Source organism: Salarias fasciatus, chromosome 18 (genome assembly GCF_902148845.1).
Source record: "Salarias fasciatus chromosome 18, fSalaFa1.1, whole genome shotgun sequence".
Taxonomy (NCBI): Eukaryota; Metazoa; Chordata; class Actinopteri; order Blenniiformes; family Blenniidae; genus Salarias; species Salarias fasciatus.
Genome location: NC_043762.1, coordinates 14,970,102 through 14,987,993, shown reverse-complemented (window position 1 = coordinate 14,987,993; position 17,892 = coordinate 14,970,102). Strand labels below are relative to the sequence as shown.

The following is a 17,892-nucleotide window of genomic DNA, read 5'->3' as shown; positions in this document are numbered from 1 at the left end:
TCCAAGTTCACTTCACCAGATTCGGTTGTTTTATGATGCCTCCTTCCTGGACAAATTTGTGCATCAGCAATTTCCCGAAAACAAGTCTCCCCTGACAGGCCGGCTTGATTAACACCACAAACCATGCCAGTCACAGCAGAACCGACACATAAAATCCCAGCTTGAATAATTTTCTGACGAACACAAGCATAAAAAAAGATCCATTGATAAAATAAGCATTTGTGTGAAAGTGGAGCATGGGAAACCACCTGAATTGTCGCTGCTGACAGCGTGGGCGAATGTGCAGCCTTTTCTTGAACACTATGAATTCCTCCTATTGCACACTGAAACCACAACAAAACACCATCTCAATTATCTGTTTTAATCATCATATTTTACAGCTAACGAGTGTCTTTTGGTTTTCCTAATGTTAGCATCGATTGGCAATCATCCAGAAAGCTTTTTCCACTTTACCCGATAAAGAAACTAAATATCACACTGTTACCAGCAAACTAAAATGTCTTAAACTGATTCCATGATTTGTTTTATCAGATATCACAGATTTCCAATGGTTAATCTACATTATAGATTAACCATTAACTGTTTAACCGATTAACTGTTTGACCGATTAACCGTTAACCGATTAACTGCGCCTTGATTCACTTCACCTCATTGCCAATAGTAAATTATTCCAGATAATCAGCTATGAGACAAACACACATTGGGATATCATCAATCATATTTTATGAACATAGTAGTATCTGTTAATCTTATTGTTTAACCTGAGGCACGAGCACTAAACAATAACAGGTTGTGTGGACTGACAGCCGTTCACTGTCGGCCTCATTATCTTCGCAGAACTTCCATGTGCTGTGTTCTGGTGGTCATGCACATCCTCACACGGAACAACACATCAAGAGGAAGTTTGGCCGACCCGTGCCTGCCTGCCTGTGGTGAATCTTCTCTCGATGTGGGACAGACGGGTAGCAGCGCTTCCTGTTGGTGCAATCACGATAATTAACTCAGACCTATGAGGTGTCTTTTCTCTGTCGTAACGACACAGATTCCTCTGCTGCAGAGTGGTCTGCTAACACCTGCTTCAGAACCACAGTTTTTTTCTTCTTCTACCAGCAGAGATGTTGCAGACAGTGGGTGCTTCTGCTTGTAGTCTGTGATGTGTTGCATTGGGGTGGCAAACTGGGTAAACACAGGCTTTTGGCGGCAGCTCAGCGGTTGGTACAGTGAATCCTTCTGCCGGTGCTTTAAAATACTATTTAAAAAAAAAACGTGTTGTTTTTCCTCTGTCTCACCAGATCTAATGTGTTATAAAATGTACACAACACATATAACTGACAACATTTGATAGGTTCCCTTTTTGTTTTTGCTGTTTGTATCAAAAAATTGCTTTCATCTTGCAAACTCATGCGTAACCCCAAGGCCTAAAACTGGAGATGATCTGATGGTGAAACAATAGTCGCAACTGCTACACCACTGTGCACCTCACCAACATTTCATGCTCTGAAATTCCAGCCAAAGGCAGGTTCTCAAATCACTCTCACACATTTTTGGACTGTTTGGGGAACTTTTAGTACCTTGAGAAAACCTACACATCTATATGAAAACATGCATTTTCCAGTCAGAAATGCTCAGAGGCTGAACAGAGGTTGTGCTCCGCCTTATTTGTGCGAGTTGTCGTCATTTTTAAGTAATCATACAGTCTCTTGACAGGTCGAGGCATTTGGGATCATCCTGTTTGACCTGTACGTGGCCCCTGTGTGAGTTTTCACAACAAGACTCCATTTCCCAGAATGCACCGCGGACTAAGCAGGCAAGCAGCAGGCGCACGGCTCTCTCTCGGTCTCCGTGCTCAGGCTGCTTCTCCCGCTGGCGCTGCTGCGGGTTTAGGAAGCTATAAAGACGCTGGATGGGCTTTCGGAAACAGCGAAGACACAGAGCGACATTTCCTTGAAGTGTTCCCTTCCAGACGGGGTGCTTCAGGATGGGGAATGGCATCAACAAGGTGAGCTTTCTCAGCTCTGCGCGCACATGAGTGCTGCTGCTCAGTGTTTCGGGGATAGGGAGCTTTTTAGTTTGCATACATTTTTTTTTTTTTTTTTACTAAGTCGTTCTTTCACGTTAGTTTTTGCAGCCACAGGAGGTTATTTACTTATGTGATGAAATTAGATACATTCCCCCCAAAAATTACAAGTCGTTTTTAATTTTGTTTTTATTTTTTTATTTTTTTGAAATTTCGTTGATTTTTTTTTTTAATTGTTGCTTAGTATTGTTTTTGACCTTATATTTTAATCACACTTCTAGTTATTCTGAACACATGCATTTTTATTGTTTGTTTGGATCTGTTTATGTGAATTCTCCATGTGATCAAGAAAGTGTCTATCTCGAGTTTCATTTATTGTAATCACTAATTATGATTTAGAGTTTACTCTTCGAGGTTCTTGTTGAATGACAACTGTCACCTCATCATCATTGCTGTATTGTGACTGTGCCTTTTTGACCACTGCTGCCTTCTGTCCTTCAGGTCCTGCCTGATTTATACTTGGGAAATTTCAAAGGTTTGTCTCTGTGCGTTACAAAGACGGATTGCTTGTTCTTTCTGTGTGTCTGCACTTATTCATGCCTTTATTGTTTTTGCCTCAGATGCAAGAGACAGGGAACAGCTTGCGAGAAACAACATTACACACATCCTGTCCATTCATGACAGTGCAGCTCCAATCCTCCAGGTAAGAATATCCGTTTCCTTCCAGCATGCCGACTCATAAATGGATTTTTAAAATGTGCATCTTCAGTGGCTCAGTAGATCCTGAGCCGAGCGGTAATGCAATTGAAACTGATGATGACCGTCCATCTGAAAGCTCTGTGGTGTTTAGGCACATTGCGCATGACTTGAGCTCTTACACAGACCGGTTTGTCAGGTTGTTCGGGAAGAAGTGCACGTTTGTGCTGCCTGATCCCGCAGCTTCCCGAAACAAACATTTGCCAGTCCTGAGTGAGCAAACATCGAGCAGGGAGAAAATCTTACTCATGTGATTCTTGGAGCATCACGAAAAAAATGCCAGTCAACAACAGTTGGCTTGGTCAGTGTGCCGAGTTGTGCTGCGTGGGTTTCAGAGTAGGTGGTTGTTCTTGCTTTAACCAATGTGGACTGTGCAGTCTCTCTTCATCATAATTATTATTTTTCTTTCCTGGTTATTGACTTACTTCTGCTGAAAGTCCACAAGCAGCTTTGTCTCTGTTGTCTCCTTAAAGAGTCCCAGAAATGTTTGATTGCAAGAAAGTTTAGTCTCTCGTGTCATCTCTCTGTTTTACAGTCATTCTGTGGTTTACATCAGAAAACACAACACTGTGAAGTCTTTGATACAGTGATCGTTATCTCCCGCTGTTTGACGATTCGTGGTATTTGCATGAGATCAAGTGGCTGCTAATTAGTAACTAGTGTGATTTGTCCACCAGGAGATGACCTATCTCTGCATTTCGGCAGCTGACCTGCCCACACAAAACCTGTAAGTACCACAATGTGCAGCGCAGCAGCGCCAAACAAAGAAAGGCTGAGGCAAAGCGAGAAAGCTCCATATCCATTGGGGGCTGTGCAGTGTGGGCGTCAGAGGTTCATTTTCTTCAAGCTAACGTGTAAATGATATGCTTTCAAAAGCTTGACATCAACTGTGATTGTATTCTCTTACTCAACTGCAGCAGTGCAGCCGTATTCAGCTCTTTGTTGCGAGGCTGTTTTTCTTTTTTTGGCATGAATACTTGATGTGTTCAAACGCTTGCAGTTATATAGAGGCACATGTGTCACAACCTTCTGCCATTAACTTATTTTTCAAGCAATCTGTAATTAAGCAATTTCTGAAACTGCAGAAATGTGCTGCAACACCGATTTCTGTTACTTTTTTTTAATGCTGTACTTTTACTTTTGCATCTAAAACATCTAAAAACAAGTCTCCAAGTGAGATAGATATCTTCATTTTGATCACCTAAATAAGTCCAGCAAAGATAACAGATTTGTAAGTATATACACACACGCACAAGCTGTGCAACAGGTAGACATGCATGCTGGTGTACCCATCACCCCCACTGCCCTTTGCTTCACGTAAGTGAAATGTGACACTAAGTCTTTCACACCTGACGCGAGCACACCCTGATCCGGATTCATGCAGGATGAAGAAGTGTCAAACACTTTACACTCACCGTGTTCTGAAAAGAACACAACATTTAAAAAAAAAATATATGTTTTTGAACTTGCGTCCAACCAATCTGCTGTAATTATTAAAGAGCACAAGGTATGTGGTTTAGTCAGAACCCCTGCTGTGTTCTCGCGTGATCTGTAACAATTGTCTTGTCGTTTTCCGCAGGACTCAGCACTTTAAACAGAGTATAATGTTCATGCACGAGTCCCGCCTTAAGGGAGAAGGCTGCCTCGTTCACTGGTGAGAGCGGCTTTTCTTCAGATTCTTCTGATTCAAGTTTCTCATTCTCACCAGTTATTCAAACCAGAGGTTCCATTTGAATACCTGATAGATTTCCTCCAGATATCTCCGACAATGGACTGTTGAAGGAGAAATGTTCCAGTTGTGTGTACAGCAACAGCGTCAACAACAAAAACGGCAGTCACCACACAGAAGCACATGTGAACTCATGCGTAACATCTGTGCAGAATGGAATAAATGATAAAGAAAGGAGAACTTCCCGAAACGGAGTACAGTCTGGCCGCATTGTGTTTGTGTAGCGAGGCTTCTGACCTTGTGCTCACAGTGTGAGGTTATATTTGGTAGGACAGAGGGGCTTCTCAGAGATACAGCAGGCTATTTATAAGATCCACATTGACTAAAGTGGCTCTGTTTCTCTGTTTGATTCCTAAGGTCAGAGTTCATTCAGATATGTGCTGTACTGATTCAATGTTCACACTTGAGTTTCATCATTTGATAGTGCAGTACTTATTTTCAACAGTAGACATTTCTGATCTGTTTTCAACCTCTAAGCTCACTTTGATTTGACCATCACTCTGTCTTTGGAACAAACTTCTTACATTTCCCAGTAAGCTGCATTCAGCTGTACTCATTACATTTTATTTTGTTTCAGTGTATAATGATTTCCTATATTGGACATTGTAGCTCACTTCCGTTCGATTGATAGAAGAGAATATTTGCAAAGTGCACATCTGCATGTTGGCACTGATCACCCACAACATTATGATCACTGAGTTACAGTAAATAACAGGCCGACTCTTTATCGTGATTGCTGTTCGTTGGCGGGATCCATTATGTTAGGCAGCAAGTGAGCATTTTCTCCTCAAAGTTGATGTGCTGCTGTGAGGAAGGACACAGGTGAGCCGGGGCAGCATCCATCGGTGCATGTGGGGATTGAGACTTGACCTACATTTGGTTTACACATTTTCACGTTATTATATAATTTTCTAAGTTGTGTTTGAACAGGGTTCCACTGTTATGTTGTTACCCCCCACCTGAAGCTTTTGGACAAATTCACTAATGATTAAAATGAAAGCTAGCGACCAGTTTAAACCCCAAACTGTCGAAATAAAGAAATCAGGATAAAGTAGAAATTATGTTTCTGAATATTTTTATAAACAGAGTCCTAAAGGGTGTGAAGATACCATGGCAGTAAATGCGATGATTATTTCCATATCTCAAAAAAAAAATCTACTCATTAAAGGGTCTGTAAGAAAATGAGAATAATGATGCAGTTTAGTTTCTTTTCTTTGACTTGGGGTTTCCTTCTGTGATAAACTTGCGTATTATCCCTGTGTGCACATTGAAAAATATTAATTGGTGGTAGATTGGTGACTGTAAAGTTAATGAAGCCCTTTTCATTGGCTCAGTTTGGCAGGCGTGTCCCGCAGCGTCACCCTGGTTGTGGCCTACATCATGACGGTCACAGGCCTGGGCTGGCAGGAGGCGCTGGCTGCTGTCAAGGTGGTCCGACCCTGTGCTGGGCCCAACCTGGGCTTCCAGCGACAACTCCAGGAGTTCGAGACCACTCTAGTGGAAGAGGTCGGTTCAAGGTTGTTGTTTTTTTTGTTTGTTTTTGTATTTTGCATGTTGTAAATTTAATCCAATTCTGTTTTTTTTCCCCCTTGTAGTTCAGAGAATGGCTCCGGCAGGAATATAAGGAAAACCCCTTCAACGATGAGGCCGATATACGTGTCCTACTCGCCAGAGTATCCAAAGTCAGCAGTGAGGATGAAGAAAAACACACGTCGACTCCTCCTGGAGGGATCTGATCGCTCCTCTTCTGGAGGTCTTTTGCAGCTCTGCCTGCAGGATTACACTGAAACGAGATGAAGTGTTCTGGACTTCTGTATGGATTCTCATCCCAAAGGAAGCGATTGTCTCAATCTGATGGACATTAAAGCTGGAGGAGACAGTTACTGTGTACAGGTCATATTAATGTTTAGCATTTATTGTTGTTAGTTGTGCTATGAAGTTTTTTTTTAAAGTGATGAACCGAGTTTTTCCACTGTGTCAGTATGATTTCAAATTGTTAAATAAAAGCAGTCAAGTGAAGCATCAGGGTCCCGACCTTATTGGAGGTGATAAGACGCATTCAGCACTCTGTTTATAGCTCTATTTCCTGGTTCTCTTCCTGTTTGTCTAATGTGCAAGGACCGACACGCGTGGTGGCATCGAACACACAAAGACCACGCTCTCGTAAGCACTCTTCACACAGCTGCCCATACATTCTGCTAAACTGAGACAAAAATATAAAGATGCCATGGTGAGGTGTGGCAAGAAGTCCTCTGAATATTAATAATAGGTGTGTGTTGATAACCACTGGAGGGCAGTAACCATCATAACTTACTTTAGAACTATACAGTACTTTCAATTAAACCATGTCTTTGTTTGAGATATTATTTTGAACTGAACTTCATATTTTCCTACCAAAACATGTATATTTTTAGATTTTTCCCCCCTCCATTTACCTGTATTTCAGTGGAAATAAGTCTGAGCTGCCGACTTTGAGAAAAACAAAAACATGAAGGGGGGGGGGGGGGGGGATATTTTAGTGATTGTTACAGGTAAGACTGTTCCATTTCGTCCCATGTCTTCTTAGGGTTTCACGAAAGGGATTCCCCACCGCAGCGCTGTGTGGGCGCTGAGTTTCACAGAAATGAGCGTCTGACTTGTTTGCAGCACCTCTCCCTTTTGAACTTCTGAGAGCCCCGGTGGCTCCTCCCTGCATCAAGATGTGATAACATTTAAGAGTAGGACCTCAAGAGTTTCTAAACTGATTTCAGCACTGGACGGTAGACTGCACAGACGAGGGTAAGAAGGAGACATTACCGTGAAATTTAACAGTAGCAGAACTTTTTTAATTAAAACTTTAAATGAATGGAGGCAACTTTAAGTTTCAGTTTGTGTAAAATGTCTGTTTTTAATCAAGAATATTTAAAGATAACATCAAGTAATCACATATTTGTCTTTAACTTTGTAACTGTTACAACTTGTTTAAGAATTTCATTTTCTGGCATGTATTGTAGCTGTGTTTAAAATCCTCATTAATAACTATATCTTATTCAGCCCTGTACTGAAGAGGAGTCACACTTGTTTTCCTCTGCAGAAATGAAAAATGTGCCAAATATATTTCTTATATTTACTTACATGAATGTGCTTTCTGTCTTTTCCTTGTAAGGAGCTGTTGTTGATAGTTGAGAGTTAAAAAAACTAATGTTAAACTGCAGTTTGCTGCTCTGTTCATTCTGTCATTAGGCAGAGATGAACCTGGACGAGGACAGTGGCCTGTCCGTCAGTTGCGGCAATGGCAAACTGAGGCAGTGGCTGATCGAGCAGATTGACAGCGGGAGATATCCCGGCCTGGTCTGGGAAAACGACGAGAAAACTATATTTCGGATTCCATGGAAGCATGCTGGAAAACAGGATTACAATAGAGAGGAGGATGCTGCACTCTTCAAGGTCAAAACCATCTCGTCTCTTTGACTCACATTGCACTTAATGCAATGCAGTTTATCTGTTCAATCTGCACTGACTGGACCCGAATGAGTACAGTACATGAAAAGTGACTCATGTTTTCAGTGATTCATCAACATTTTATATGCTTGTCTTTATTCTATCGCTCATGTGCATTTCACTCAACTCCAAACTATTTTTGACATGACTAAAGAGGAACTGTAAAGAAAAAAAAAAAAACATTTATGTGTTTGATGGCTGTTTCAGGCATGGGCAATGTTCAAGGGAAAACATAAGGAAGGTGTGGACAAACCCGACCCCCCCACATGGAAGACCAGACTCCGCTGTGCTCTCAATAAAAGCAACGACTTTGATGAACTAGTAGAAAGAAGCCAACTGGACATCTCAGAGCCTTACAAAGTCTACAGGATCATTCCAGAGGAAGCAAAAAAAGGTCAGTGTTTAGCTTATTTTCATGCTCAGATACAGCACAGCTGCAAATTGCATTATAGAAGAAAAGTGTATTTTTTTTAATGTGCAACAAATACCAAGATGAAAATAGTTAATGGGTGGATTTTATTCAAAATATATATCTTTTCTAAACCCTCAGCCGCAGTTCACACAATGAATACGGCTTCATGTCACACTGCTGCTAGCACTGTTCAAAGACTATTTGTAATTTTCACATGCACATGCACCACTGCAGTCAGCTCTGATGAAGCAGGAAGCACAAAGGAAGCCAAAGCATGTACCAAAAAGGCCATAGTGCTTTTTTTAGAGGGCTTCAGTTACCAAGTGTAGGGTGCACATAACACAACCAGACGGCCTCCAGCCTTGCATAACTAAGGCTTTGCCATGAAACAAATTTTTGTCACACCACAGTGGTTCATTTATTTATTTATGTATTTAACTTTTTTGTTGTCTTTCTAGATTGAACACTTAAAACTCAAACTTATTTAGATAAACTAAATTTATTGGCTGCAGTAACCAAGTGTAGGGTCAGGTGCACATTTAGATGAAAACAGAACAAACATAGACGAGATCAAAACATTTAAACTTTCTGCCAGCAATTCGATATGCAAATTTCAAATGCAGTATTTGTACCACAAGACTGTTGATGCATGGAAATCATTGTGGATAAATGTATCTACATGCTCAGGAATGAAGTTGAACAGTACGGATGAGACACCGTCACATCTGAATTCCTTCAACTATATTCCTCCGTATGCATCACTGCACAACCAGGTACGGAAGATTCTTTTCCTTAAAAAAAAAAAAAAAAACAGAAAGAAAAATGCCTTCAGTGCGATATCTGCATCATGTGATCACCCTCTTGCTCCCTTGTCAGGTTCCAGGATTCATGGTCCCTCCGGAGAGGAGAGACTGGAGGGATTACCACACGCCGACCGAGCAGCAGGCTCTTCCTGGTGCACATCACCATGGCTCCCATGCAGAGCTGCAGTATGGCCAGTGCCACTACCCGTCGTCAATGAGCCGGCCGTGGCCCGGGGCCCACACAGAAAATGGTGAGATTGCAACCTCTATTCTTCACAATGTTCACAATATAAAAAAATGCACAAAATGAATCACGGGGTTAGGGTGAGGGCTGGTTGCTAAAATGCATTGTATTGGATTCACTACTATGAAAATTTAATTTTTTAATGTCAGTTTAAATAAAGGACGGAAATGCTGTAACCGAAGGGCAACATGTCATCAAATGGAGGCTGAGCATGAATCCTCACATTTTCTTGGCGATACAAGTGTCACATCTAATGTAATCTTTGGTGCCTGGAGAGATCTGGTAGTTTTTTCGGCTTTAATCAAAGCTGGAACCAACTATGGCCATGAAATGAACATCTAAGTTATTTTCTGTTTAGTCTCCTTATCAATGATTGGAGAATGGCCGGAAGACAGAATCCGAGCACTAGATATATTGTTGTATATTTTAAGCTGTCATTTAAACTTTTCCTCTTCTGCATGGTTTTTCAGTATACACATGTTATTGATTCATCTTCCCCCCTTTATTTTAATTTTCATAGCTATTGTACTATTATATTGTACTTTTCCTCAGCAAAATTTCACTCATCTTATTTATATGTTTTGAATTTATCTGATTTGTAACTTCAATTTTACTGTTTCATCTCATGTATTTGTCTTGTAAAAAGTCACTCAGTTTTAAAAATCATCTCTTTTCCCGTCTTGTCTTGCATTTACTATTAATTTCCCTGCTTGTTTTCTCTGATTATTACTTTTGTCCATGTCTGTGAAAGACTTTAATCCGTTTGAAAGGTCCCACATAAATACAGACATGATAAATGTATGATTTTATGAGCAAGTAATCATCATATAAGCATGTATTGTAAATTACAACAGTTTAGGCACTATTAGTTTGAATCACAAGTCATTTTTTGATTTTAGTGCAATTATTGACATGATAAACTTTAATTTCAAATAATATTTATAGGTATTTTTACTTAAGAAAAAGTTTTGAAAAAAAACATTAGGCTTTATTAAAAACATATAGCTTATCAGCCTCTTAAATTTCAACTGTTTTTCATACATATTCAATAAAGAAAATCATTGTAAATTGAAAAAACTAAAAGTATAGCCGAATGTAGCTACAAAGAGCGTCATAGCTGTAAGGTCACTGGATGCAATACTTTCAATATTTTTTTATTACAGATCAGAGATCAGGAATTTTCCCGATTCTTAATAAGCAGTAGTCTCAGTTTTTCCCCTCCCACGTTTCCCACTGTCACATTCAGTTCTCTGATCTTAGCGTCTATTTTTCTCCTCAATTCAGGTTTCCAGCTCTCCTTCCACACCTACTTTTCAGAGTCTCAGCCACCCATGTACCCCGCTGACAGTGCTATAACAGGTAAATAAACAGTTGTCACACTTGGATGAGTGCACAAAGAAGCTGTTATGACGTAGCAGACTTGTGTTTAAACGCGCTATTTTAAATGTATTTGCATAAAGATAAAAAAAAAAAAAAGTCCGAACTCTTCAGACAACACTTAGAGTGCTTCCTCATTCTGAGGCCCAACATTTGGTTGCAATGGTGAATTATTTTAAAGGACTTCACACGATCATAGATTAGAAAATATGAGCATCATTCAATAATACTATCATTTAACAAACAATAATGCTGAACTTTGACTCTTTCTTCCAGATTTTAGCCTTCATGTATCCCTGTTCTACAGAGAATCTCTGGTGAAGGAAGTTACAACCACCAGCCCCGAAGGATGTCGGATCACGTCCTCGTCCTCCTCCTCTCCATCCTCTTCCTCCCCGGCCGAGGAGGACAAGTTCCACAGCGGGGCAGAACTCATCCTCTTCCCATCGCCGTACCCCGAGTCACAGAGGCAGGGCGCTGAGATGCTGCCCAGCGTGCTGGAGAAGGGGGTTCTTCTCTGGATGGCGCCCGATGGGCTTTACGCCAAGCGTCTGTGCCAGGGCCGAGTGTACTGGGAGGGTCCGACGGCTCCGTACACCGACAAACCCAACAAGCTGGAGAAGGACCAACCGTGCAAACTCTTCGACACCCAGCAGTTCCTCATCAGTAAGATTCGTTTTTCCTTCTCTTCGGACACAAACCCGCACAAAACCAGACGTTCCCGTCATGTAAATGCATTCAGGTTACGGCTGTGGGCATGTTGAGTCATCTTGAATGTGACTGTGATGATGGAGATATCAGTGATAACAGGGAGGCGACTGGCGCTCGGGCTGGGTAAGTCCCTGTGAGTGTGAAGGTAGCACAAAGAAACCACTCACGTTCCCAGCAGAGGTGGCGGCGGCGGCGGTGGGGGGGGTGTGGGGGGGTGGGTGAGCGTGAAGTCCCCACCCACCTCCTGTGGTCCTCCACACCGCATGACTAGATATAGTTGTCTGTGCCATTTCACTTTGAATTTCCATCTCTCTCATCTGTAGTTTCCAGAAAAACTCATCATGTTGAAGGAAAATGTCAAAATTAGAGTTTTAATTCTTTCTCTCCTCCTTTTTTTTTTTTTTTTTTTTTTTTTTTTTTTAATTAATCCAAAATGCACCTCCCTCTTAATATTTGCTTTTTCTTTGCCAGGGCTTCAGGACTTTGTCCATAATGGTCGACATTCACCGAGATACCAGGTGGTGCTATGTTTTGGAGATGAGTACCCAGACCCACAGAGGCCAAAGAAACTGATCACAGCGCAGGTAGGCTCACAGCTCAACGCACCCTGTTTCTGTAGAGAACACTCTATTAAAACAGGCCACATGATATCTAATAATCAGTAACAGTAATTGAAATGGATGTTGTCTTTTTTCAATTTCTCCTTCTTGAACATCCGGTGATGCACTTTGTACACAGGAAATTTAGCAGGATGATAGTATATCAGAGAAATGCACATTAAAAACCGCAAGACTGTTCCTTGAAGAGTGTGTCCGGTGTTGTGTGTACCCACTGAAAAGCATTCAAAATCTGGCAACGGTTGGTTTCGTCTTAAATCTGACACCGACATTATCAGCTGTGAGATCGGACGTCATCTCTCGCAAAAATACAACACGTGAAGTCAGAGCTGTTCTCAGTATTTGCATTATGTTTTGAATTTGCAAGGATATCCTGAGGGAGAACAGTGGGATATGTGACTGATCCGTATTTTCTACGTGAGAAAATATCTTTAAAAAAAGTGATCGACAGCATGAACTGCCTTCATGGAGCATGAGAAGTTGACAGGAGCCTTCGTTTGTTGCAGGTGGAGCCAGTCTTTGCCAAGAAGCTGGTCTACTTTTACCAGCAGAGCAACGGCCACTACCTGCGGGCCTACGATCCCATCCCGGACCAGAGCGCCCCTCCGGCCGTCGACTATCTCTCCCAGAGACCCCTGCAGCATACTCACGAGTGACACGCATGCAAGCGCACGCGTGCACGTGCAGGTCAGCAGGGCGTGGATGTGAATGTGAAAGTCAGACTTTGTACTGCGGCCGCAGTTGTACGTACTGTACGTGGTAGAAAGTGATAAGTCACTGAGGGGTTTGGTAAATGGGAAAGACTCAGTCTGGTGTGTTTTCACTCGTGCACCTATGCATCGTCCTCTTTGAGTTTATATTCTCTCTCACTCTCTCACTCTCTCTCTCTCTCTCTCTCTCTCTCTCTGTGCGAATATTATTGTGACAGTGTGAAGGATGCGGTTTGAGGGTGCAGGGGGAGGATGAGGGGAGCACAGGGCAACTGAGACAGGAAGTAGTAACACAGGTGCACAGGAAGAATGGCCCCTCAGACAAACTCTGATATGCTGAGGGGGATGAAGCATTGTAATTATTGACAGGTAGGCAATGTGATTCTTACACTTTGGCATGGCAAGACCAATCAACATGATTACTGCTGTAAAAGTCACGTATGCATTTAGATAAATCTGTTTCCAATAGATTCAGTCTGTTTATAAAATGCTCTGATTGTCTTCAAATATTTCACAATGGGGAAAAAAAAAATCATACTGTACTGATCAATGATTATGCTTGCTATGAATAATGACGCGTCTACATGTCTGTTCTATGTGCACGGCGATGTACTGTTTCGAATTGCAAAATTCCAATCCCCTGAAGGTTGGGGACAGTGTGTAAAATGTAAATAAAAGCAGAATGAGATTATTTGCAGATTTTCATATTTAAATTGTATTTATGATAGAGCATAGACAGTATTTTAAAAGTGGTACATTTTGTCATTTTCTTGAAAAATTCAAAGTTCACTTTATTTGAATTTTCAACACACAAACTGTTGGATTAGACTTTTGCTACCAGTTAAATTCATTATCATAGAAAGCAGAAAGATGCTGCAGGCTAAAGATACAGCACCTTTCTATGGTGAGGTTACTCTTATTTTGATATCAGGTTGTTTCAGTGCAAGTGCAGCCAAAATCGAAGCAAAAGCAGCAAAGGGAAAGAGTTCAGATTTGATGTATTTTGAGCCTTTTTCAGTGTTTTATGAACCTGGAATTTTCTTTGTGACATGAGTGTAAAGGTCTTAAGGTACAGTTACAGTGTCGGATGCCTGTTTTCCCCACTGCACACCTGTTTTAAAGTAAGTTAAGTGTTTTTGTGACAGGCCTTCGGGCCCAAGTCACTGGGTTTCACGATCAGGTTTGACCTGAGTTGGAAAATCAAACTCATCCTGTAACTCGCAGAGAAACTACCTGTTCCTCTTCACCTGAAACTAGTGGCCTCACAAACAGGAAGAAAAACTACCTTCTTTGGGTTGTTTTCCAGTTCAGACTGGGAGTACTTCTCTTATTCCCATCCCTGAGAAGCTTTTTTAAGCGCACGTACTGAGCACAGTGATGCATCTGCCTGAATACGAACATTACGCATTTCTGCATTTTAGGAGTTACACGCAACCAAAACAAGCATGGCGGATTTCTTTCTCCAGTTTAGGTTCTAAATCTTAATCCTTAAAGTGTGCGGGATAGAAAGGCTCTGTAATGTTATTTTTTAAAATCTGTGGTCAAGAGTTTCAATGTCTGCATTTTACTTCCTTCACACGTAAACCACAATACTTTCACATTCACATGGAAACTATGACCAGAATCAGAGGCTGGAATACTTTTCCTCTTTTTTTTTTCGTGAACCATAAAATCCTTTTTCCCCTCAAACGTTTAATCGGCGCCTCTGATTCTCTGCAGTGACTCAGAATTGATCAATGAACTTCTACACGTTTGTGTGTGTATGTGTGTGTGTGTGTGTGTGTGTGTGTGTGAGAGAGAGAGAGACAGCGTGTGTTCATACATGCAGGTGGGTACGTGTCTGTGTCACACTGTTGCAGTATTACTCTTGTCAGGGAAATTGACATTTATGGACTTTACAGGACACGTGACTCACACAGACATCGGTGAACGGTTACAGTAACAGCAGCAACAGTGTGTGCAAACTACAGAGGAAATCACAAAATGTCAATTGTTTAATCTATGAAACTGCTTTTTGAAGTGATTTATTTCTCAAATAAACTCATCTGGAATTAATTGCGCTGTGCTTATTTCGCCTTTCAGCTTCCACAATTTGCGAAAATGATTAAAGGACTCAGTTTAGAGCAAAGAGGAAAGAAAGAGGGGGGGAAAAAAAAGAAAGCCAAAACACATTCACACTTTTACCATGGTGTTTCCCCCTTTGCAGGAAGCCACATCATTTGTAGTCGGGCTTCAGTTTTTCCGCCCGTGTTAGCCGTTAGCCCGAGCGCCCGGGCCTGCGCTCACCGCGCTCAGCTCCAGCCGGTGCCCCGAAAGGGTTTTGCAGAGAAAATGAAACCTGATGAACATCACATCAAATGCAAGACTTTCTCCAAAAGAAAGTGAACTCTGTTGCTCCGGCGTTGACTCAGCAGCGAATGTGACTGATAAGAGTGGCAGCGAGACAAACCAGCCTGTCAGCCGGAGGGGAATAAATGGGTCACAGCAGCTACCGTCCGTCATGGTCGAGTTCTCCTACCAGCATTGTTGCAGAATTTCAACTGCAAGCTGGTGAAGTGCTTGGTGTTCTAACCTCTCAGCCTCAGGTTTTTTTTTTCTGTGCAGAGTTTCCATGTTCTCCCTGAGCATGCCTGGTTTTCCCCCCAATTTTTTTGTTCACAAAAAGTTGTGAATGCAAGTGTGTTTGTCTATTTTGAACTGCTGACCACCAGTACTGAGGTGGGGCTGTTTCCACCAGCCACAAACCCTCAGTTATAATTATCAGCAAGGTGGACGGATGCTTCAGGAACAAGGAACCTTTATTATCTCTAGTTAGCAGTGCAAAATGGAAAGAATGTTTTTTAATTATTATCATTAATAAATACACTTGACCTATATGTTAGTTATACATGTCATTTTAATTAATTTATATATCTTACATGGGCTCTTATTCAGAGTTGTGTTGAAGACTGACTTGTTAGGATTGTGAAGACTTGCTAGAGAAGCTCGAAAATGTTTTGCTGACATCTGCTGGTTCTTGTTGCTCACAGACAAACTGCACAAGAATGGACACTATAATCTTACTCCTGAAGACTGATGGTTGACTTTTAACTCTTTAGCAACCTTTAAAATCCTTTTCTCCCAGATGTATTTGCACGGGTAGGACAGGCCAAAAAAAAATTTAAGGAGGACTTTAACTGTAATTTTTCAAGATTCAAGAAACTTTCTATTATTTTTAAATATTTTAAAGAACCAGAAACTAAAAAATTACTGTGATTAGTCAGATAATGTTTTTATTTTACGCTTTTGAGATATGACCAACAGTGTGCTGAGAAATTGTAATTTGTGTCTTCTTCCTTCTCTCTACAATATTTCAAATTCAGCTTAAATTTGCATAAAAATGTGCATATATATTTTTTATTACTACTTTTCAGTTGCTCTCTGCTGCTTGGCTAAATATAAACTAGTGTTATCTTGAAACGCGGTCTGTGAATGAAGTGGTCTGTCCAGGTGGTGTCAGCAGGCTTGAGGGACAGTTCAGGGCTTTCCCCATTAAAACTGACCTGTGAGCAGGAAAAAGGTTTTTCTCCACTGGACTCAGAGTGACTGACCCCGGGGTGTTTGGGGTCAGACCCCTGCCTGGGATTTGACGACAGTCCCGTTTGACCCCTGTTGACTCGGGCTGCTCCTGCTTGTCTCCGAGGTTAGGAAGGTGCTGACCCCGGTTTCCCTTGTTACCATTTCTGACCCCTCAAACTGACGCAGCAATGCTGTCATCACATCCCTCCCTTTGCTCAGGATGTGTTTTCTCAAAACTGTCACCGATGGGAGGAAATACTCTGTTCAAGTGCTGATTTAATAGTGCTTAGTTATTTATCATCCAGCCCATTCATTATTATTGTAATTTTATTATTATGCAGTATTTAGATTTCAATAGCTGGTTCGATTCCAACATGTCAAAGTGTCCTTGAGCAAATCCAGATGGGTCCCATTGGATGGACCGAGCGCCTTGCACTGCAGCTGCCTCTATTGATGTATGAACGTGTGACCTGAGAATTACAATCACTCCTTTTATCGGCACAATTAATCTATATGAGCAGTTTTCCTATGCCTCTGTTTATCAGGCAACAATACACTAAACCCAAAACTTTATGGCAGGAAAGCGATAGCGGTTGTCGGAGCAGCCGCAGCCAAGTGATAGGAAACAATTGTTCGATGACTTTGGACTTTAGCGCAAACAGATTACAGCTGATAAGCAGAACAATAAAGTGGAAGAGCTGACTCTGATGTGAAGGCCACGGCTGCTGGCTCACAAGAATGTTATTCTATATTTCATTCACAGAGACAGAAAATGCTAAAAGACAGATTTTCAAAGCTCCAAAAAGAAGATTACGAAAGCCTGGCAGAGACTGATGTGCAGTTTGACTAAATGTCCAGCAGGGAGTGATGGCCGGCTGCATGTTGTCTGAACAGAGGAAGAGAAAGTGGAATTATCAACTATAATTACCACAAATCTTTATAGTTGGACACCTGTAATCAGGGTGTCTGGAGCGTATTTGATACTAGACATGTAAATGTCCTGTCTCAGACAAACATACATCCACTTATGACCCCATTGTTCTGCTCTGGATTTGCTGGTAAGATCGTTTTAAGTGTCAAAAACAAGGCTGCGGAGTTCGGCCTCTTTTGTTTTTCCAAACAGAAAGACTTTTGTTTTGCATGTCCAGTGACACACAGGACCGGTGTTGACAGAGGTGGTCAAAGTGACAGCTCCTCGGCCTTATTGCGTGAGAGTGAGTCGAGCTGTTCTCAGACTCTGTGTGGTCTGGGTGTGTGGTCTCCAGCTGACGGGCAGGGCAAAGGAGAGAGCCCTGTGTGTGCGTGTGTGTGTGTGTGTGTGTGTGCGAGCGTGCTCGTGTGTTTACTCTTTCCAGAGTCAGGTCCAGGCTCTGCGTAGCCACGGCTTGACTAGAAAGTCGTGCCTTTGGCCACTCAGCAGACCTGGTCTGAAAATATAAACACATGCTGCCACCACTCTGACACAACTCATCTGAGGA

The 17,892-nt window shown here is 41.7% G+C and overlaps 2 protein-coding genes across 2 annotated transcripts; both read left to right on the top strand.

The window, feature by feature from the left end:
- The first annotated feature begins 1,736 nt into the window (after positions 1-1,736).
- dusp22b (dual specificity phosphatase 22b) lies at positions 1,737-6,967 on the top strand. The gene is made up of 7 exons (XM_030115274.1): positions 1,737-1,999; positions 2,519-2,552; positions 2,638-2,720; positions 3,451-3,500; positions 4,353-4,427; positions 5,837-6,008; positions 6,098-6,967. The coding sequence occupies exons 1-7, from the start codon at positions 1,979-1,981 to the stop codon at positions 6,236-6,238; spliced, it is 576 nt and encodes a 191-aa protein (XP_029971134.1). The 5' UTR covers positions 1,737-1,978; the 3' UTR covers positions 6,239-6,967.
- A 173-nt stretch (positions 6,968-7,140) lies between these two features.
- irf4a (interferon regulatory factor 4a) lies at positions 7,141-14,893 on the top strand. Its single transcript, XM_030115272.1, has 9 exons — positions 7,141-7,280; positions 7,725-7,928; positions 8,190-8,376; positions 9,082-9,167; positions 9,271-9,448; positions 10,726-10,800; positions 11,095-11,484; positions 12,001-12,113; positions 12,653-14,893. Exons 2-9 carry the CDS (start codon positions 7,731-7,733, stop codon positions 12,800-12,802), a joined length of 1,377 nt encoding a protein of 458 aa, XP_029971132.1. The 5' UTR covers positions 7,141-7,280; positions 7,725-7,730; the 3' UTR covers positions 12,803-14,893.
- The last annotated feature ends 2,999 nt before the right edge of the window (positions 14,894-17,892 follow it).